The sequence below is a fragment of the Crassostrea angulata genome, chromosome 7 (genome assembly GCF_025612915.1).
Source record: "Crassostrea angulata isolate pt1a10 chromosome 7, ASM2561291v2, whole genome shotgun sequence".
Classification (NCBI taxonomy): Eukaryota; Metazoa; Mollusca; class Bivalvia; order Ostreida; family Ostreidae; genus Magallana; species Magallana angulata.
Genome location: NC_069117.1, coordinates 33,552,393 through 33,575,152, shown reverse-complemented (window position 1 = coordinate 33,575,152; position 22,760 = coordinate 33,552,393). Strand labels below are relative to the sequence as shown.

At 34.4% G+C, this 22,760-nt stretch overlaps 1 protein-coding gene across 5 annotated transcripts in view; it reads left to right on the top strand.

Moving 5' to 3' along the window:
- The window catches only part of LOC128192905 (frizzled-5-like), a 39,693-nt gene extending 26,933 nt beyond the window's left edge, over positions 1–12,760 (top strand). For 4 of the 5 annotated variants that reach the window (XM_052865953.1, XM_052865956.1, XM_052865955.1 and 1 more), the window contains one exon: positions 9,352–12,760. In XM_052865953.1, coding sequence (XP_052721913.1) covers positions 10,132–11,889 — 1,758 coding nt within the window. In that variant the 5' untranslated portion in view covers positions 9,352–10,131 and the 3' untranslated portion in view covers positions 11,890–12,760. Of the gene's footprint in view, positions 1–3,948; positions 4,082–9,351 lie in introns of those variants that run through there. The other variant, XM_052865957.1, reaches the window with a different exon arrangement.
- The last annotated feature ends 10,000 nt before the right edge of the window (positions 12,761–22,760 follow it).

The following is a 22,760-nucleotide window of genomic DNA, read 5'->3' as shown; positions in this document are numbered from 1 at the left end:
TGTTCTTGTCTCCCAAAAAAGATATTTTCGGGACGCTTGTAGAAAAGTAAAAAACATAGCTTTTAATGTCATGTTTTAATGAGTACAAAATATTTTTCTCATGTCAATACATCGACAATTGTACTTTCATTAAAAGTCGTGGTAGGGATGGCCAAGAGTGGAGATAAATCATTGGCCTTTTCACCGCCATCTTCCTTTGACGACTTGGACGTATAATTGAGAGCACTAATGAGCTGTAATCACATCTGTAATTAAGATTTTTTTTCTATGTGATGGGCGTTTGAAGGTTTGGACAGCATATAGTTCAGAAAAATTCCTCCATCTCATGCTGTTCGGAAGAAAAAACTCCGCACCCGTCAACGACTCTGTCATTTATAAGAGACTGGCCTTAATGAGATGAAGAGCGATGTCAGAATCAATTTTCTCTTAGTTTTCATCAAACACAGCGTCGTTGACATCTGTGAATTTAATGCATTTATTAAGACGTAGGCGTAAAATTTCAAATAAAGCCCACTGGAGACCTTTTGTTAGGAAAAGGCATGCCAAAAATTGGTCTTGTATTGCAAAGAAGTCTCGTTCATATGGTCTTACTAAATCGACCGTCTGTATGCTCATTCTTATAATAAAAACCAAACTTTATCAAAAATTTAATATTTGTGAATCGTTTAATAAACTGTACTTTAAAATTTAGGATTATTTAACGCAAAAGGCAGAAAAAAAACGAAGAAAAATCTGTGGTTAAAAATCAACCCAAAACTTTGGGTGAATATATTGCCTGTTAAGCACTTGATGGTTTATCTACCTGGCACATCCCCACCTGCTTATTTTCAAGTTGTAGGAATTCTGAATGAATCAATTTCGTCTTGCCAAACATTTTTTCCATTTTTTATTTCATTTTTTTTTCTTTTTCTTCACAAAATTGATGAGTACATTTCAACACAACAAGACATAAATTGTGGAATCAGCCTTAACGTTAACTATACAAGCAATTTTGGATCTAGGAAAAAACTGCTCTTATAAAAGCTTTCAAATGATAAAATATTATATATATTTTATGATGATTTAACGGTCATTCAAAGTGAAGCTATGCATTTTAACCACATTCTAACTTAACTTCCTCAAATATGGCAACGTCGCTTCCTCGCCTTTTTTATAATTGGGATTAACGTGTCTTGGAGTCAGATAGAAACAGAGCGGTGTCACTCTTTGGGGATTTTTTTAGTGAGTCTGTTTGTTTTAAGTGATAAGGTACATCGAAATGGCAGCTGTTTATTCATTCCAGAACAAACCTTCTTGAGCGAAACACGTGTTGTTTTTTTAAGTCTTAGTCGCACAGCAGTAGAGTTTAAACATTTTAGGGAAAGATGGGCCGACGGAATCATGGATTTGCACACACATTGTGATAACAAAAAGAAAATTATAATGGTAGATCACTAAAAGGAAAGCCTCTTCTAGCTGGTAGACGGACAGGGGGCCAAATTAGAAGAATTCCCAATGTCCCGCAAAAATTCAGTACCCAGTCGCGTTTCCCAAAACAAGGGGGTACTTAAGTTGTCAGAGCGATTTGGCTGTCAATATTTCTCGCCATTGCATGACTTGGCCAATTGAAGAAAATTTGAATAATTCTCAACACTCTTTTGCCCTTCGTTCATATTTCAAGCATCATTAAAGGGATTGCGACTTACTCCATGTGAGGGAGTCGGCGGGTGGTTTCCTCTGGGTGCTTTGTTACCACCACAACCGGACGGGTCACGCCGATTAAGGCTTATTTGAGTGGACAATAGCAAATTTACAATTCTGGTCATTTTTCTCCGAAAAGAAGCTACCAAAAATGAAAAAAAAACCTTTCAAGGTTTTGATCCAGATTTTTCCTTCACCGACGCATCATAGAGCAAGACGCTTGCACTCCAGAGTTAGAATGCAATTCTGACTAACTGAATAAGATATAATCGACTGAAATTGGATTGGCTGGAAACTGGAAAGGCTAATTGACGAAATTTAACTCTCTTTTATGCTGTTTTGAAGAGGAATCAAATGCGAGGTTATTTCATTTGTAGGTACTGGGGAATTACATCAAACCAAACACGCGAACAGCCCATAGCTACATTGATTATTTATTCAGTTTAATATACTTTTTTGTACTTATTATTAAACTCTTAATGAAAATCCCTAAACTGCACCTGCTGAGCGAAATCATTCAATGTCTATTGATTGACACGTGACATTTGCGTGTTTCGCCATATTGTTTCATTTTGTACACATTATATTTCTATTTATCTCTAGTAAAACCGTTTCCTCATTGAAAATTATGCGTATGGCATGTGTAAACTTTGTATGTAATACAGAATGGATTAATGTTTTCTTAAACCTGTTATTAGTAGATTCGAAATTTGACACGTTAAAAAAAGTGGGTGCATTCGTAATGGCATATTTTTTATCTGCGGAGAGACCCTTGCTGTGAACTATATGAGAAGTCAATAGCAACTTAAACATATTTTAATTGAAATTTAAGCGCCCTTTGCTGTTGGGTGCAAGTTAAATACACTTTCTACAAATATCCATATTGTTTCTGACACTGAATATCCCCGAGATATTTCTAAAGAATATCTGGATGCCCTTTTCTAACTTCTCAGTAGGAATTGGTTACCGACATCTTTTGTTGGTACAAATTGTAATGATGTAATGAGTGTTCCATACAAATTCAACATGACACTAAGTGCAAAATGAGATTCGATTGAAAAACTGTATTTGCTTGCAGATTCCAATGCTATTGATTTTTTGAATCGTGCTTAAATTGCCGGAAACTTAATTCTTAAATGAAAATTCGGAGTGCAGGTAATGAAGTGTGGGAAATTCAAATTACTGAACGGTACCAAACTAATTTCTCAGCAAATCTTTCTTGTGCACTTCAAAATTCCCGTCTACATTGTACTTAAGACTTTCTTCTGCATCTAACGCTTCATTTCTCTTTAGAAAAAAACTTCAATCGCCAATGACGACTTAAACATCTGAATTTCAACAGTTTCCGGTTTCTAACTTCCGGACCTATATATTCACGTTCTTATAACTTTTTTTTTAAAGTTTATAATTTAAAAGAGAAAATATTCTTAACGCCGTATGCGTATGTAGAATTAATGTTTTTATTAAAAGCGTCTATATTGGTGAAAAATAAGGTTATTTGAGCATAATCTGCCCACACATTGCTAGCACTCGCAGTGAGACAGATCCCCGAGACCTTATCCTGCGATGGCATCAACGATCGGAAGAACCCGGATGACGTGTCAGGCCGTTGAAATTATCAATCAGAGCCCCACGTTTCCGGTTTTTGCGATATTTCGTACAACTTTATAAATTGTTATGATAGTTGATACGAAAAGTATTCCCCAGTAAATAAAAACAAATCGCACGAAATGTTCTTTGGCACGAGTTTGTTTTAATACGATTTTTTGACAGATGTTGGGAACTTTGGGAAGCACTTGGGGGTTAGTGTGTATACTTATGGATATTTGAATGGCACTGTCTTTTAATTCCATAGATAAAGCATAGACACGGGAAAAGAGGAAAAAAAGGCATGGAAAGAATTCTTGGTTATCAAGTTCAACATTCGGTCAACAATGCCAGAAACAATCGGATTGGGAGCGATTTAGCGCTTGTATTGATATCAGGGCGATTTCTTGTAATCGTTTCTTTATCGAATCTCAATTTATCATTGCACGGGCGAAATGGAAGTTCGCTGTTCTCTGGACTCTCCTTTTCTCTCTTTCTCTCATCTCTCTCCATCTCTCTCTCTCCATCTCTCATTAGTCGTTTATATATAGTATTACAAGTAGTAGATTAATTACTCGTTGCTTATGAATGCTGTTAATTGTAAGTAACAATGTCAGCTAATGGGGAAGGCGGGCCTGCCTGCTCGCTCTGACAGCAGACGAGTGTTTCCCATTGAAACACCTGATCAACCTTTATCTGTCTATTAACGCTGAGCATCCGGAGTGATTTTTTTCTATTAACCGGCGCTGTCCTAAGGAACGGCTACTCAAACTCTGTGGCAGCAGGGACTAGCTAGCTTATACAGTAGAAAAAGGTAAAAATTAATGACATTTTAATTGATAGGCTTATTAAATAGTCCTCCTGCGACAAAGTGGTGAATTTGTTCTCCATTTCTGTATGTTTTAAATGGTTATGAATTATTTTAGGGTCAGACGATTTTCTGTCTCTCTCTTTATTTCTCGTTTTTTCTCTTTCTGTATGTCGCCTTCCAGCGGATATCGATGTTAATGCACTGTTGATATTTTTCGGAGTTTTTTGTGTGATTATCAGACTATGCATGCATGGCTTGATTGGATATTGGTTAGACGCTTTTTTTAACACTTTAATTGAAATATGGCAGGAATGCATTATTGGAGTAAATATCAATATTTTTTGTTACAATTTCCTATACACACGTATTAATACAAATCACGACTCATTGCATGCATGTGGCAGATTTTTTTCCCCCTCTTGCTGAAAGAATCGTGGGGATTTTTCTTCATCATTATCCTCCAGTTTTGCACCGTATTGCAAAGCTTGTATACAAATGTTGGGAAAGTAAATGATAGATGTCAAGTCCACTCTAGTCAGCTTTCTTTGGATGGAATTCTAAGAACGAGAAACTGACACGCAAAGATAGATATCATCTTCATCCTGCGCCTGCATTTCCCGAGTACAAAGTAATCTTGTTGCAGGAGCCGGGCCCCTGAATGGAAATAGACCAATGTGATGATTTTCACGACATGATGAATTACCTCAGTAGTATTCATTTTAATTTTTATATTTTTTATTTAAAGAAAAAAAAATATGAAATCATTTGGTGTTGCACATGATTTTTTTTTAACAAGAAAAAAAAATTCTGCTAGTCGCGTCTGTAAGAGTTATGAGTTAATGAAGTTGCTAATTAGTTAATTACATAACATGGTATTCTGGTATATTTTTGTGTGTGCGTAAAATTGCGAATCTAATTAAAACTGCACTCGTCTAGCTCCAAGACAAAAAGTTGTTTGTCTGAAAGCATGTCATGTATATAGATGGCCGCAATCCGTCCAATGCGGATTCGCTCAAAAACGAAAAAAAAAAGACGAGAAATAATTTTGGTTTGAGGGTAAAACATGTCTCCCCCTAAAGAAACTGGTTTGCTTCTTTCCGCATGGCAGTCAGTAGCCGTGACTCTTTGAGGCAATGTTCGTAATTACAATCAGAGTCTCTGCCACTTCTACAGATGATGGTGTGTCATACCAAATTTTCTGGCAATGTGACTTCATTTTGGTCACTTCATTTTCACTTGCCACAGGGGTTTTTTTTATTCATTTTTCTTTTAATGAAAAAACGTGAGTCATGATGACTTTAGACCAAAACATGTTGAAGTAGTCATCAATTTTTACAGATGTCAATAAATTGACATGAAAATCAAATTTTTGAAATAATTACAAGAAAGAAAAAAAACGACGTGTCAGTCTGCGAGTTGTGTGTTCAATTCATTAGGCGATTGGGTCAATGAAAATTATTCAGTCTAGCATTCGTTTTTTAAAGAGAAAACTTGGGCTTCTCAGAATGGTTAAAATTATCCTTATTACAATAAAAACAGGGCGATCTCAAAGCTGTTAATTTTAATGAAAACATGTTTTTCTTTAGAATTTTTAATCTTAATACATACTTATTAATGTGTGTTTAAGAAAATGCTATTTCCTGATTATTTTGCCCCTATCGTATTAACAGTGTCGTTTATTTCTATCAAAGCATGATTTTACGGAACAAAAGATAAGGCATCAAATCTCTGTTTGATTCCTCCGTAAAAAAAAAAAAAAGACAAAGAAACTAGTACTGTTAGTATTTTTAATGATACACTTGCACTTGTGAGTTAACTTACTCAAGATCAAAAATGTGTCATCTCGCAAATCCAAAAAGAAGCATTTGAGACATTGTTAGCATGAACTTGTTAATAGTATAGATCATTTATTAAGGATTATATTTTCCTAGTAAGTTGCTAAAACCTAAACATGGTTTAACTATTTTCTTTAATTCTTCTAAACTAAAATTTTAAATGATTTTGAAAAATTATCAAATTTAACAAATCAGGAAAGTAAGTTTATCTTTATTTAAAAAAAAAAAAAAGATTCGGTATTAAATTTTCATTGAGGGACAATTTTTGATCATGATTTTGGTTTGGAAGGGAGGGAGGGGTTGGTTGCCAGATTTCCACCGCAACATCGGACATCATGGAACCATTAAGTTCGACGCTTTATAAACGATATTTGGAACGAGATCGAGTTTGGTGTTAAATTCTAAACAAACTCATTTTGGCCTGCTGTCTTATCTTCGGTAGATTTATCAAACCCTGATAACGTGGCTCATCCCTCGACCTTCTTACCACTTTATCTGAACATTCCGTAAGCCCCATTATGAAACATTTTAAAGCTTGTTTGTCCATCCTTTTGTTTATGTGGAGATGATAAATGGCTTGAAATGATTTCTATATAGGCAGACAGAACATTTATATTGTCTTGCGTCAAAGTTTTTGGAAGTCTTGAGAATTTTTGGATTTTGTTCTTTTTTAAGTTAATTGAAAAATATCCTCTGTCTGTAATGTTATGTTTAAAACATATCGAGCTTTTAATTTTAATTTAAATATTTTTATTTTATAATATCAATGAGTATTTCAAAACAGACACAACATATATATATCCTCTCCTCGTATAAGAAGGCCGAGTTACATGGTAATTAATATATTTGATAAAAGTTTCCAATTTTGATAATCTTGAAAATTTCATTTGATTTCAATTACTGACCAAAGTAAAGAATTAGAAACAAACATGTTTCTGTGTGTACATTGAATATGATATGCCACATGAATTTTCCAGATTTTTTTTCTTATCCAATTTAGAACTCTTATGCTTTAATGACATATCCATCATAATATTGAATATTGCCATTTCTTTCTCTTTTATTTGTATAATTTTGTTGACCTTTGAAATTAACTTGAAGAAAGAACAAGGCGGTGATCTAGAATTGTTATCATCAACTGTTGTGTGCTTCCTTATGTAATATTGATGGACTGGTTTGGACTAAATTAAGACAAGGTTCCCTAACGGGTAGAGTTGTGGCACTTTGATAATCGGCATAAAGTAAATAAAGATTTATCTTAATCTGGTAGAGAGGAATCCACTAAATCGGGTCATAAAGCCCTGTTGGCAAACAGATTGATGACGTAATGCTACACAATAATTGATTTTTAAAAATAAAATTCATCTTATAAACCGATGTTCTAAAAAATATACACATTTTTTTATGTCATTTAAAAGAAAAGGGTCTGTTTATCAGCTTAAAACCAACACGTCTTGTTAATTACCTATCTTGTTAGTAGAATAAAGGTTAATTAGATTGTTCTTAATGACACGAACTGTGAATTCTGTTCAGCTCCACGGGGTAGCGAATTCTACGTGTTACGAACGTGAACATTCGGCGCGGGGTGTCAAAAATTGGCTTCATTTGTGATAACAGTCACCTAAAAATTGTGAAAAACTTAATTTTTCTAAAGCTTCGATTAAATTCTTGTACCCTTTCACCCATAATTTTTCTCTGAAAGATATTTTGTTTGAGTGTCATAAGCATGTACTTTTTCGGTAATGAACGTTGTTTATTACAGTGAGCAATGTATGTTTCAACGAAGGCCATGTTCATACGCGGGCAAACACTGGTCTCACTGAGCAATAAATGTCAACTGGTAAAAAAATTCTAAAATGTCTAGAGCAAAGTAATTCTTTTAAAAAAAAATGGGAAAAAATGTTGAATATAAATAGAGATTAAGGGGTTTAGTTTCGATTTCTGCTCAAGTATGAAGGGTCCTTTTGTCGAGGCTTACAGCAAATCAAGTTGACTTGAAGACTTTAAAACGTTTATTGCCTATTAAGATTTTATTGTTACCAATATGTATTTTGACTATGAGTAGTAAAATATGTCATAAAACATTAAATCAATGATATAACTATAGAAAGTAAATCAACCCCTTCTCTTGCAATTAAAATCGTTTGGAGGAGTCGGGTTTTCATATCTCAACATATCATATGTAAAACCTTTTAAGAGAGAGAGAGAGAATGAGAGAGAATTTTTCTGTGGGTAGAAAACCCTTTCCTGACCCTGTGCCTGATGTTCTGTAAGGATGGAACGATGTTTTGTACACAATCCAACAATGCACTAGTTAGTGTGCCTTGACAAAGGGTGCGTCCCAATTAGACTAATTACCGGCAGGATCCCCATCGAGTTGTTGTCCAGAAACTTCGTCTAAGGTAGACAGGTCTGGCTGAAGTATAGTACATCTCGTTTGGCAAGAAAAGCTGGGTCTTTAGCCTTGGTTTGCGTCAAAGGTTACCGATAAATCCATTGGGGTTTTGTAAACACCTTTTCCATTCATAAGATATCTCTGGTATAAAGACGACCTTTTTAGAAACTATAAATTGCAAGAGCCATTCATGTCTGTAGGTACTCAAATGATGGAGAAAGTAACATAGAACAAAATCTGCTTAAAGTTTTGTCGATAATGTTAACAGTTGAGAATGAGAACTTTGGTTTTTAACGGAAAATCATGACAAATTTTTCAAGTGAAACTGAATTGTAATATATAAATGGCTGTCCGGCTAGGGACATGAGGGTTTTAAATTATGTGGTCATTCCACTTGAAGTTCGGATGAGACCTCTTCTCAGAGCTAGGCGATTATACCTCAGTATTTCATGTTTGCCAAGGCTTAAAAACAAGACGATATTATTTTTAAGTGTAAATGTCAGTAGAAACTAGTAAGACACAGAAAACTTGGATTTTTGATTTTAAGTAGGAGGGGGGTACTGCGCACCCATTTGAACTTCAAGTGGAAAAAATCTCATTAACTCATTAAAATGGTGATCCGAATGCTGTGTGCAATTCTATGAGATGTATACAGCACTTGCACAATACTAGCTAAGACGAAGGGGTTAAACAAATTTAAAGCCACACAATTCCTTTGTTTCGTTCGGCATATGACGCTTGAAATATGACAGCAAATTTTCCTCTTCAAAACTTTTTCCAAACATACAAATTTTGTCTAATGTAAACAAATTTGATGAATAGAGTTCCCATAGCCAGCTGAGTCTTTTGGTAAATATTTCAAGTGACATGATCGAATATATTTGCTCCGTATGAACTTTAAACAATAATAAGGCTATTTTTATTTCGTGAAATTGACTTGAGATACTTGTATATTTTTTTCTTCATAATTCATATACAGACGGCGTTTTATTGCCTGGTTCTCTTTGCTTGCAAAATTGATATTTAATATTTTGTATTTTCAGGTCCATTTACCTCTAATCTTGAAGAGCCAGAAAGCGTAAAATTTCAACTTAATGAAGAGGGCGGAGCTACGATAATTATGACATCTCGCTAACTCGGCTTGTGATTGGTCGGCAGAAATTTGATGGACGTGCGTCATGTCATACGGCAATGAATAAAACACGTTTATCCAAAGTAAACTGAAAAATTTGATCATATCTGATATGTGTACATGCAATAAGTTTTTTGTTATCACGGAAATTCGCCAGTGACTCGACCAAGTGAGGTTAAGAAACAGTGGTTCTGCTGGAGAGAGAAAAAAGATTTAAATTTCATTATCCTGTGTTTTTTGCGGAACACTGCAGTGATTAAGAGGATAAAGCCAAATTCTGTGTGTCAAACGAGACTTAGAAACCATTGCGGGTACCTTATTGAAATACAGGACTAATCCGTTAGTGTGTCATAAGAAGATTTTTAGCACGTCGCATGTGAAAACAAGACATTTAATATTGAGTTAAGCATTCTTCTAGTGACAAGAGAGGGGAGGGACGAATACCGTGTGCTTTCTGTTTTAAAAACCATCGACAAATGAATACACCTCTGAACTGTGTGCAATAATCGTCGATTATTTTGTCAGCGTGGTGGAAATACTTCAGAAACTAATCAATGACACGCGATATTCATTAATTACGCACAAGTTGATGAGAAAGCAAGAAGTTGGGATTTAAGGTATAATGCCGTGTATCGCCGCTAGCTATTAGTGTATGTCGTAAACCCTTTTTTCATAAAGTAGAGAGGATACGATGGCGGTGCACAAGACGTGTGTTGACTGTTTGTTTTTGGTATTAACATTCACCGTTTTTCTGTATGTAAACATCTGTTCGGTGGGAGCAGAAGAAGAACGGAGATGTCAGGAAATCACGATCCCGATGTGTAAGGGCATTGGATATAACCTAACCCACATGCCCAATCAGTTTCATCACGAGACCCAGGAGGAAGCTGGATTAGAGGTCCACCAATTCTGGCCTCTCGTGGAAATCCATTGCTCACCGGATCTCAAACTATTCCTGTGCAGTATGTATACCCCAATTTGTATTCCGGATTATAAGTACCCTCTACCCGCCTGTCGGTCCGTTTGCGAGAGGGCCAAGTCCGGCTGTGCCCCTCTGATGGCACTGTACGGCTTTGAGTGGCCGGAGAGGATGAAGTGCGAGAATCTGCCGGTGTTTGGCAGTGGACAATTGTGTATGGACCATAACCAGACGGAGACTACGGCCAGTCCAACGAAAAAGGACCACCACGTCAAACCAAAGGAACCCAACAATCCAAATATCCACAAACCGAAGACCAACCAAAACCAAAAAGAGCCCATACCCCTGCCCCGGCCCTACGACCCCACGGACCAAATCCATGTCATTCACCCAGTCCAGAATAGGCACTGTGACTGCAAGTGCAGAATGATAAACCTAGACGAAACCAACGTGTTCTACAATAAAATATCGACTGGGGGATTTGAGAACTGTGCCGTCAATTGCACCAGTCCTTATTTCACTCCGGACGAAATGACTTTCGCTACATTCTGGGTGGGATTGTGGTCGATTTTGTGTTGCATATCAACTTCGATGACAATCCTGACTTTCCTAGTGGACACGGAGAGGTTTAAGTACCCGGAGAGACCTATCGTTTTCCTGAGTGTGTGCTATTTCATGGTCAGCGTTGGTTATATTATCCGTCTGATCGCAGGGCATGATGCTGTGGCTTGTCATAAGAATGTGATTCGGTACGAAACGACCGGGCCAGCTCTCTGCACAGTTGTTTTCCTTTTGGTTTACTTTTTCGGAATGGCCTCCTCTATTTGGTGGGTCATCCTTTCCTTCACTTGGTTCCTATCAGCCGGACTCAAATGGGGCCAGGAGGCCATTGCTAGCTACTCCCAATATTTTCATCTTGCCGCCTGGCTCATTCCCTCTGTCAAAAGTATTATAGTACTCGCCAAATCCTCCGTGGACGGAGATGCCATTTCCGGAATATGTTCCGTTGGGAATCAGAATTCCGAAAACTTGAGGTGGTTCGTTGTAGCACCCTTATTCGTGTATTTGATAATCGGAACTTCCTTCTTAGTAGCCGGATTTGTGTCGTTATTCCGAATCCGAAATGTGATCAAACAACAAGGCAGAACCACCACAGACAAGCTGGAGAAACTCATGATACGGATTGGAGTTTTCTCCGTTCTTTATACTGTGCCGGCCACAATTGTGATCGGATGTTATATCTACGAATTGACTCTCAAACCGAAATGGGAGAGAAGTAGAAATTGTCCCTGCGAAGGGGACGAATCAAAACCGGACTACTCAGTGTTTATGCTGAAATACTTTATGTGTTTAGTGGTCGGAATAACGTCCGGATTTTGGATCTGGACGGGAAAAACTGTAGACTCCTGGAAAAAACTCTTTAATGGACCGTGTTGTCGACGCGACGATTCTAGCTTTCATTCACGTTTTTCAAAGACAACCAATTCCACATACCCAGGTGTCAAACCGCTTCCGCTAAGTCAAGTGTGAACTATTTAAGGTGGTGACTATACTCCGATTAAAAACATAGGGTAAAAAAATGTGAGACATTATCAAAACTTTTTAACAAGAAAGAAAATGAAGAAAATGGTATTCCTTTTATTATGTAACTCGTGAAATGTGATGTGATATTTTCTTTCTTTTTTTTTTTTAATTGTGTAAATGTGTTTATAGGGAACTTAGATGCGACATTCTGCGGGCGTCCATACATGTATGTGTCAGATTTATCATATCATTTTCGGCTGGAAGTTATAATTCTGATGATTATCTTTGAAATAAGTAAATCCTCTAGCTAAATATTTGGTATAATCTTAACTCTCATTTTATGGCATGTTGGCCAATATCGTCTAATTGATCTCTAATTTTCATTAATATGTTTACAAATGATTGACTGTCAAACGATGATAAATGTTCACCCTAAGGTCATTTTTCCACCTTGTTAAGTGAAACTATTATTACAATTATAAAAGTTAAACTCTTCAGATGTCTTTCTCTATTGCTTGTCAAAAACATGTAAGTTGCTTGCAGATGTGAATTATGTATGTTTCATGAATGCCCCGCTCGCATTTAATTTCTTCACTTCCCAGTGCTTTTTACGTAATATTATTTATATTTTGTAAATATGTTGTAAAATACTCATACATCATTGTTGTTCTCGATTTTTATACAAGACGAATGTTTCATGTTACATGTATAGGCAAAAAGATAAAAGTTTACATGTACAGATGTAAATTAAGAGACAATCAGACTTGTTAAAAAAAGTATGTAACCAAATGAATCGAGAATCAAAGTTTTGCCATAATTTTCACAAAGGTGCTATATATTTCAACTTTGTGCAAGAAATAAAGATTTGAAACACTGATTTATATGTTTATGCTTTTTTTTAATGATAGAAAGATAAAAACCCTGCAAAATGTTCATGTTCAATAGTAATTTTATCCATGAATGAGGCCGAAAAAAAGTATGATATGGCCCTAGCTGTTCATTAAAAGCAGAAATATTCGCAATAAACAGTGACATTGACAGGGGTATAGATTTGCATGGGAAAATATGAAATATTAACACATTATTGAAATTTTACGATACATTGATTTTTAGAGAAAGTAATATGCAGGATTGTCACTATGTGGATGAAGCACCACAAACTTGTGTTTTAAACGCATATAGCCTTTTTGTCTAAGCGCTGTATAATGATTTATTAAATACTTGATATTTTATTATGAAACTGTCAATAAGTTAAAAGATTCCGAGTTAACATAGTCCTGTTGTCTATGCTAATATGAAGGTCCGGGGAGTTTAATTTGGACGTGAAAATCAAATGGTGCACAAAGAAAATCCGCGGACAAACAGCCTGTGTTTAATATTGGCAGAAGGGCTTATCCTTCCAAATCCATGTTTGATTTCAATATGAAATGTATGTCAACATGTTGAGCAGTGCGGTGAGGAAGTTTTCAATGTATTGAATTGTGAAGCGACTCGATATGAAATTTTTTCTCGACTGCAGGATCATCTGTATGAAAAATGAAATTAAAAAGCTACGCAACTGATAAAGACTTTCTCGTCGGTATTTTCTTGTTTGAAAATAGCTTTGTGCAATCGAGATTGAATTTATTATTAAGGTGTTTGGGTTTTTTTGGGTTAAAATCCGCTTATGTCATAATATCGGGTTATGCCAAAATTGTTAATATTAATAGTGTTTTTATGTAATCATATATGGTGAAAGTTACATAATGAAAAAAAAATTCCATGAATATCCATAACAACTGAAATGATATAGTGATATTTTTGTGGGTAGGTAGAAATCTGGCTTACGACAACACACATGTTATAAAAGGTTTACAATGTGTTAGAAAGCGAAAAAATTGAAGAGTAGAACCTTATTGTTATAAAATGGGACATTTACTATAAATGAGAAACGTGATATTTGATTTTCTTCGATATAGAATTAAAAAAAAGAAAGAAAATGTTAACTTTAAATATAATGAATATTTCCCTTTACTCCGAGTTATGCCTTTCCAACCCATTTTTAAAGTTTCTAAACTGCTAGCTTTGTGTGAGAACAAATACAGGGGTGATACGTTAAAATATCTCAAATATCAAAATTTATCATTAAGCAAATATTACGATGAGTATCAACACTGAACACAATGCAGAAAGAAAACAAACGAGTTGCACAAAACATGATGTAAGATAATAAATCTCGGCTTTAAAATTGTAATGCAAGCATGAATTAAACCATCGATATATCCTAAATACACACAGTGAAGAAAAGAAGAAATGCCATATGTCAAGGGAAGAATACCAGCAGAGGCAAATCCATATAGCGAATACCGCGACATCTTGAGAAAAAAAGAATATAGAGCCATATTTCAATAAGTCGAACTTGAGCATGTACACACTCTGGTAAGTTTGTACTCTACGATTTTTTTTTGATTTTTTTTTTTTTTGCAGGGTGTTCGTTTGTGCCGTAATTGCTATTCGAACCATGAAAAGAAAAATCCCACAAAGTTTGAAAGAAAAAAAAAATGACACACAATCCCGGAATACACACCGTGTACAATCTATGCGGAAGAGTGCGGAGCACTGCTGAGGTTTCCTGAACTGGTGCACAAGATAACGTAACTTTATATCTCTAATTCACAAAAGCAACCCGAAACTAAAATAATGAACGCTCCCCTGAGGACGTGCCACACATGCAGCTGTATTAGCGGACGTTTTTAGGGGTGCTGAGGTGTAATATGAGTGAAATAATGGCTTATGTCAATCTCCAGACGCAATCACCAATAGGTGTAGTACTCGGATTAACTAATTAAAATTTTCTTGAACAAATTGCAGCGTAATTCGCAGATGCATGTCAATTAACATCATCATACCTTTTTTGGATACCTGGGTGGTAATGATTAAAGACATTTGACACGCTGGGCTCGGTTGATATAGTTCTGTTTTATTTTGATCCGGTGTTTTAGACAACACGGCAAATTATATTTAACATTGAATTTGCTCAGGTATTATGTGGACAGCATTCATGAAATAATAATTCTTTTCATATCTTTAAGTAATGCATCTCGGAAATTGGAGCGAAGTATTATCCCATATACACGTACATGAATGATCTAACCTTGGTTGATGAAGCTTATGAAATTTTCGCAGCAAATTTCAATTTCATATTAGATCCTTTGGAACCTAATAAAACCCTTAAATTTGTCGTTTTAAAAAGTAAACTTGAGCGATACTTGTTCGGAAAAAAATAGCACTTAAACCTTGTTTAAAATAAAATTTCTGTGTATGAATGATGTGAATTGAAATATACTAAATGCACGTACCATCACATAAATGTAAATCAAAACTGAGCGACACTATTCGATCGGACGATATCAAATGTATTGCCATTTTGCAACATCGTTCATCATATCGCGTAATGTCACAGTCATGATTGTAATATCTATTTACTGTAGTTGTCTTTTACCTTTTTGTATGTGATTTTATTTAATCACTTTGAAAACATTTTAATACTGCACCACTAGTTTATTTCATACGAGTTTATGAAAAAGTTGGGTAGAGAAAAAGCCCCCTTTATATTTATAAACTGAATATTTTGTTCAAAAAAACAAATTTAACATGAGCAGCATTTTTGTTGGAATATTAATAATAAGCCGTGTTTTTATTTTGGCTGCTGCTTGAGGGTTTAGCAAAGAGCCACTTGGACTTGCACATTATATACATTACACGTTCTATTAAGTACACCGTAGTTTAGAAATGTCCAAACAACCATATATATAATTCCTTGCATGTTTTCTATTATTAACGAGACATAACAACACTAAATAATGTTAAAAGGCCATGCCTCATTGTTAAACAAGCTACAACTATTAACCACATGTAATGGAACGGCCATGCGCAGTAATTCATAGCGTAATTTAGAATCGTTTTGAGCGAGTGCGCATGTGCAATCGACAGGGACCAGATATTTTTGCACAGTTATACATTGTAATGTCATTTATTAACACATCCTATGAAACATAAGGATCGCCAAGAAATGATGGCATAAGCATTTATCAGGACTGCGCAGGGGCAAAGATATGTCGTCTGCTGTGTCTTTGCTTATTAACGATGTGTTACGAATCTGCCAAGCAGGAGCCATGGAACAAATTACGACCGTGTTGTCTTAACGCGCTACAGTCGAACGTAATTACCATCCAAACCGAGTCTGCCATGCACACATCTCGTCTTTGCGGATGGTCTATCTTCAAAAATGTTGATTTTTTTTCTTCCAATATGAAATATACATATATTAGTGTCAAGATCTATTTATGCAACATTGCAGATGCAAATTCTTTGTAAAGTTTAGTCTCCAATCATTATATTATTTACAACCAAATGGGAAGTACAAAATGATATTTGTAATCATTTTTGTTTCTTAATTTTGAACGACACAATATCATGAAGTGGGAATAATTTTATCAAAATGGCTTGCGTTTGAGTTTATCATAGCCATTCTGTGCCCACGAAAAAAAGGAAAATATGCAGTTTGGTAGGGTCATAATTGTAGAGAGAATCTCAGATACGTAGGCAACTGGATGGTGAAAACTTGCATGAGACTTATTTTACATTCGTTTGTCTATATTCTATTGCTATATACTGAAATTACCGCTGCCGATTAAATGTAGTAGATATTATTCCGTTTACAACCGAATTATCAGTTAGTACATGTGCGCAATTAGATAGTTCATTTGCCAGTTAGCTATTTTAGAATTCACGTATTTTACAAAACAACAACCAAAAACTGTTCTTTGACGAGTTCATAGTTCTTCATTCCTGAGAAATCCTAATTGCAATTTAATCTGATGCTATTTGTCATTAAATTCCTATTTCAACTGCGTGTTTATATCTAGATTTGTTTCAAGAGTTTTTGTTGAATTCCTTCATTAACAACGCAGGTTTACCCCGAAAAAAAAAATGCAATTTCATGTATTTTTAACTTTGTTCAAAATTTGCAAATTTCGTTATTTTTTTTTTTACTTTTTTCAAATTATTAAACCCTCTTCCTAAAATAATAAAGATTGAATACAGATCCACGTTTCATAAAACTTTTCTGAAAGAGAAAGTTAACTCTGAATGTATGTTTTAAACAAAATTCTCGCTAAGTGCCCAGTGATCACCTGTGTTAAATGTTTCTCTGTTCAATTGATTTAAATATTGCCAAGGCTAAGTAAAACTGAATTAGGAACAATGTATATTCTGAATATAAACAACTTTGTATGACATCTTGACAAGTTCTGCCACCCCTACTTAAAGCCGTCCAATTACGCCAAGTCCTTCCCGCAACACAATAGGGGCCAGGAACAAGAGGGGGGTCTTTATTATACTTAAGCATTCGAATCGTTAAGCGGTTTAAGCGCAAGTATTGGACTAATATACATTGATATCCATTATGTAGAAAACTTAAGTAGTCTAAATTCTGGAAAAATATCCAGAGGACATTAATCGCACTTTTTGGGTCCTGCGTTGAAAATCTGAGCTCTGGTTTGTATTGCGAATACTGAGACCATTACTGACTTTTTGCACGGTCCACCATTAAACCTTGCCCCTGGCTTTGGGGTCTTTCAGTCATAGTCCGAGTTCTATACAAACTTTATGCAAAGTTTACCTTGACTTATCAGCTAATTTCATTAAATATTTACGTTTGAATTATGGTTATTTTTCTTTTGGGGTTGTTTTTTTTCCTGTTAAAAGAAATGTGCAGTGGAAATCTTGATTTAAAATTGAATAACATTCTATATTTACTTAATCAAGCATGCCAATTTCTTACTATCTGATCAACATTTTTATTTCATTTTAATCTTTACAACTGCCTCACGAAACAAGAAAAAATTATAAATAAGCCACTTAAAATGAGAATAAAAAAGTGCATTTCATATCTTTGTATTTCGTCACTGCATCTGATTTTTTTTTTTTAGGTTTGGCAACTGGATAAACATTTCCACCCTGCGCATGTCACGAATCCACCATGACACTGATGGAGCGACCGTTCTAACTTTTGAGCTAAATATTTTTCATTACAACGGTCCACGAACATATTGTCAGCACTCATGCATTATATCAGAATCGTCTATCTTTTTTTACTTTATAAACGCTGGAATTTATTATTTTCATATAACTTATCTCCCAAAATCCAACATTGAAACGCATGTCATCAACTTTTACAGCCATTTTCTAACTACATGTGTCGAAACCTGAAGGAAAAAAATTGACAAATGTTTCATTGTTTTGTTTTCTTGTGGTTAATGTCCCATCGAGAAATTTCTAGTCGTTTAAAAACGTTATCCCTGCCAACTCAAGTTTTTAATGAAGAAGAAAATTCCTTTGCTTGTTCTTATACATCATTCGAACAAATGTCGGCAAATTTTACGGTGCTAACTCTGACACATATCAGTTTATAGTAATGTGTGTGTACCGAATACACCGGTATTCTCCTCTAATTCAAATCCAATTGTGTTCATAGAGCTATATACTCCGATTCAAATTAAACGAGTTGTCTCGCTATAGTTCCATTATAGATGGAGATATACACCTTTTTAAAGAAAAAAAATGTCTCTTCAAAAAGATTCTTCTGAAATAAAGAGAAGGAAAGAAAATTTTATGCCAGTGCCAAAAATTAAGATTACATGAAACGATCAACGCTAACTTAAAAGTTTAATTTAAATTACATTAAAGATTTTGGAGCAGAAAACGCCTACAATGTAATAATTTAGCTATCATTCAATCCGCATGCATGGTCTCGAAAATTAACAAACGCGAAAATACGTCATACTTATTCTGATGGTTGCGTTCAATGATTTTTTATAGACTCCATTTTTTTCAAATCATCAAAAAATGAAATGTAAATATGACATTCAATGATTGCAAAAAGCGAACCATTAATTTTTTTTTTACAAGCATTATCCCTTGAAATGAACTGGTAACTCTATATTAATAAACGGTCAGGGTTTGCTCTCATTCTGTTTGAGTACTAGCCGAACCGCATCCTAAACCGTCCACTTGTCCGCATAATGTTTAACTTTTGTGTTTACCAATCGAAATTTCAATGATTCCATGTGTACAATAGGTGATTTTACAGAGATTAGCCCCACCAATGTTTGAGGAATATCGAGTGTTCATAGGTTATCGACGGGGCTGTCTAATGAGCCAAGAAAACAGCTCTGTCCGTTCAGGAAATATTGTTCACAATGGAGTGTGTAAACAAGCCCGTGTCCTGACATCTACAAGAGAGGATTACAGCCATTTTAAAAGTTCTAGGTTGTAGTTTCCACAGGTCTGGTCGTCAAACGTATATTTATTTTCTTTTTAATAAAAAATCACTTGAAATGACGATTGACCACAAGGGGTTTATAAAAGAATGTAGAGATCTCTTTTGAAACAACACGTTCGTGCCATTACACATGCATTAAGATTTTTTTTTTTTAAAAAGGAGAAAGGTACTTTAAAAATTCATATAATGGTTAAAACATATTTTCAGATGGCATTTTGTTTTTTTAGCTTTTATTCCGTTCTGTAAACTTAACTGTACATTAAGTTTTTGACATTCACTGTTCAACATCATCTTGTAGATGATATAATCTTCAAATTGTTGTTTGAAAACATGGCATATACATACAGTTAGTCATCTTCTTCATCCCATATACTCAGTATTCTTTTATTACGATCAAAAGATTTACTTATGAATATATAGTGTAAAACGACGGGTTTTTAATCCTCTGCAACCATGGTGGTTTTACAATTTATCCACATTAAAAGATGTAAGATATAATAGGGATGAAGGGACGAAACGTGTACTATTACAACTTACCTATAACATGATTAGTGACGCATGGCTAGTTAACATTAACACCCGATAGGCCTATAAATGCAAAATGCACAGATATTATGTCTTATATTACGAAAACCATTTTATTTCTAAATTTTGATAAAAAAAAAAAACAAACCCCTAAATGGCCCAATAATTGAATAAAATTTCATCAACAAATAGTTTAACTGTAGGCGATAGCTTGAAAATATTAACACACTTAAACAATTCAGATGAGGATGATCATATTGGAAAATTTGTATTTCACCAATTCATCAGTAAATGAAAATTTTTATCATGGCAAGTTGAATTTCTGGAACCATGAAAGACAATTTAATTTTGGGTGAGCTACCAGGACTCAGGATTACGTTATGTTGATCCAAGAAATCGAATTATTTTTTTCAGAGGTACGTTATATTAGTCCAAAAATCGAATTATTTTTGAGAGACACTTCAAATTAATCCTAGAAATCGATTCATTTTTCAGAGGTACATTATATAAATCCAAGAAATCAAATGATTTTTCAGAGGTACAGATATTTGTTCAAAAATCGAACTATTTTTTAAAGACAATGCATAAAATCAAACTATTTTGCGGAGGTATATTATATTAATCCTAGAAATCTTTTTTTCCAGAGGTATACTTTATATCGATCCAAGAAATCGAACTATTTTAGGTACGTTACATTATTCCAAGAAATCAAATGATTTTTCAGAGGTACATTATATTAGTCCAAAAATCAAATTATTTTTTCAGAGACACTTTATCAGTGTTTAAATTAATCCAAGAAATCGAATTATTTTTCAGAGGCACGTTATGTTAATCGAAGAAATCGAATCATTTTTAGAGGTACATTATAAAAGTCCAACAATCGATTTTTTTTTTTCAAAAACGAAATCAAATTATTCTGCAGAAGTACTTTATATTAATCCTAGAAATCTTTTTTTTCCAGAGGTATACTATATATCAATCCAAGAAATCGAATTATTTTCAGAGGCACGTTATAGTAATCCAAGAAACCGAATTATTTTTCAGAGGCACGTTATAGTAATCCAAGAAACCGAATTATTTTTCAGAGGCACGTTATGTTAATCCAAGAAACCGAATTATTTTTCGGAGGCACGTTATATTAATTCAAGAAATTCGAATTATATTTCAAAGATACATTTTTAAACCAAGAAATTGATTTTATTTTTTACAATGAACGTTATATCATTTCAGAAAATCTATTTTTATTCTTCTTTTACAGGTGTTTAGTTACCGGGCCCTTTCTCTATTTTTCTAAGAGATATTCTGCATTGCATTTCAAACAAAATGCAATGTTTTGATATTTCACTTTCTTGTCTTTTAATAGATCTGGCATCCACAGAATATCAACACAGAAAACCGTGGAATTTTCTTACTTTAAATGCGCCCAAGTTCATTCATGCCATATTGCACACCAACTTTTTCTTTTTAAATAGAAGTACATAGAGAATATTAAAAGTTCAGCACTCGACTTATGAGTTGTGAGAACCCATATCACGTGACAACAATTAATTTGCATCTGCTACTATTACTGCCCATGATGATGAATTTGATACACATTGATTAGGCGTGTAGAAGTGTTATCTTGGTATCTTTATAAGGAGTGGGATTGGGATGATGATTTTTTTTAAAAGCATGCATCATATAGCTTAATTATTTTATAAATTTCTCCATTTAGTGAATGCTTCTGTTTCATGCAATACCTGTTGTGTTGTCTGTTTCATGCAGTAAGTATGTGTAGTGAAGTGAAGAGTACACCCACCAAGTAATATATATATATATATATATATATATATATATATATATATATATATATATATATATATATATATATATATATATATATATATATATATATATATATATATATATATATATATATATATATATATATATATATATATATATATATATATATATATATATACACACACACACACACAAAGTATATATAAGTATTGTGTTGACATACTAGTACTTAGCTTTGTTTGCAGTGATGTATTGCACTGTCTCTCCCTCGCTATATGATCACTGTGAGGTACATGACAGATCTAGCGCGTTTCCCGCCCAGTGGTACGGTGACTGACCCCTGGGTGATGACGGTGTTACCCTGACCGGTGGGGGGAATCCATCACCTGACAGGTACGGTACACGGGACGGGGTTCCACGTGAACAGGACTGTGTCACTGCCCTGGTTTTTGGTGGGTTTTTTTGTTTGTTGGATTTTTTTGTCAAACGGGGGAGACGAGTATGGAGAGGAGATATACATCATGTTTACACTGTAATTGTAGATAATGAATGAATAAACGAACAAATGAAAGCTTGAATGGACGAATAAAAAAGAGGGAAGAAAGAAATGAATGAATGAAATGAATCATGTTATCATACATAATATATTTAAAAATGATAAATCAATTGAAGATATCATATATAGGTGAAGAATTTGCGAGATTAAATAAATGTTAACAACTCAATCATGAGTGTGCATGAATTTCCAAGCACAAATACTCAGTTTACCAAAAGATTGAAACTAATTAGATTATAAACTACGGAAACCCGTTGGTGCTCGGTGAGACTAATATTTTATCTATCGGCCACCAGAAGAAGGCTTTGGCTTTTCTGTTTAATGTGAGTACTAGTATATAGGACCAGTTGTATACTACATGTACATATGAAACATTACAGTTCACTTGATGCGTTGTTGTAATACAAACAACGCAGACCAACAAAAACTTCATACAAGTACAATGCGCATTACCTACCCTTCCCTTTTACCATTTCGTCGCTGCAATATTATTTTTTACTTTTCAGGTCCCTAATTATTTATGATACGATTATTTTTTTTCCATGGTCCATTCCGAAAAAAAAAATACACAGGATAGAGCGTCGTCGGTCATAATTTTAACAGAATCAAATATTCCCGAAATTTTATTTTCAACTTTCTTCATTTTGGTCGTCTTGTAAATCATTTTAGTTTTGAGCAAAAAATATT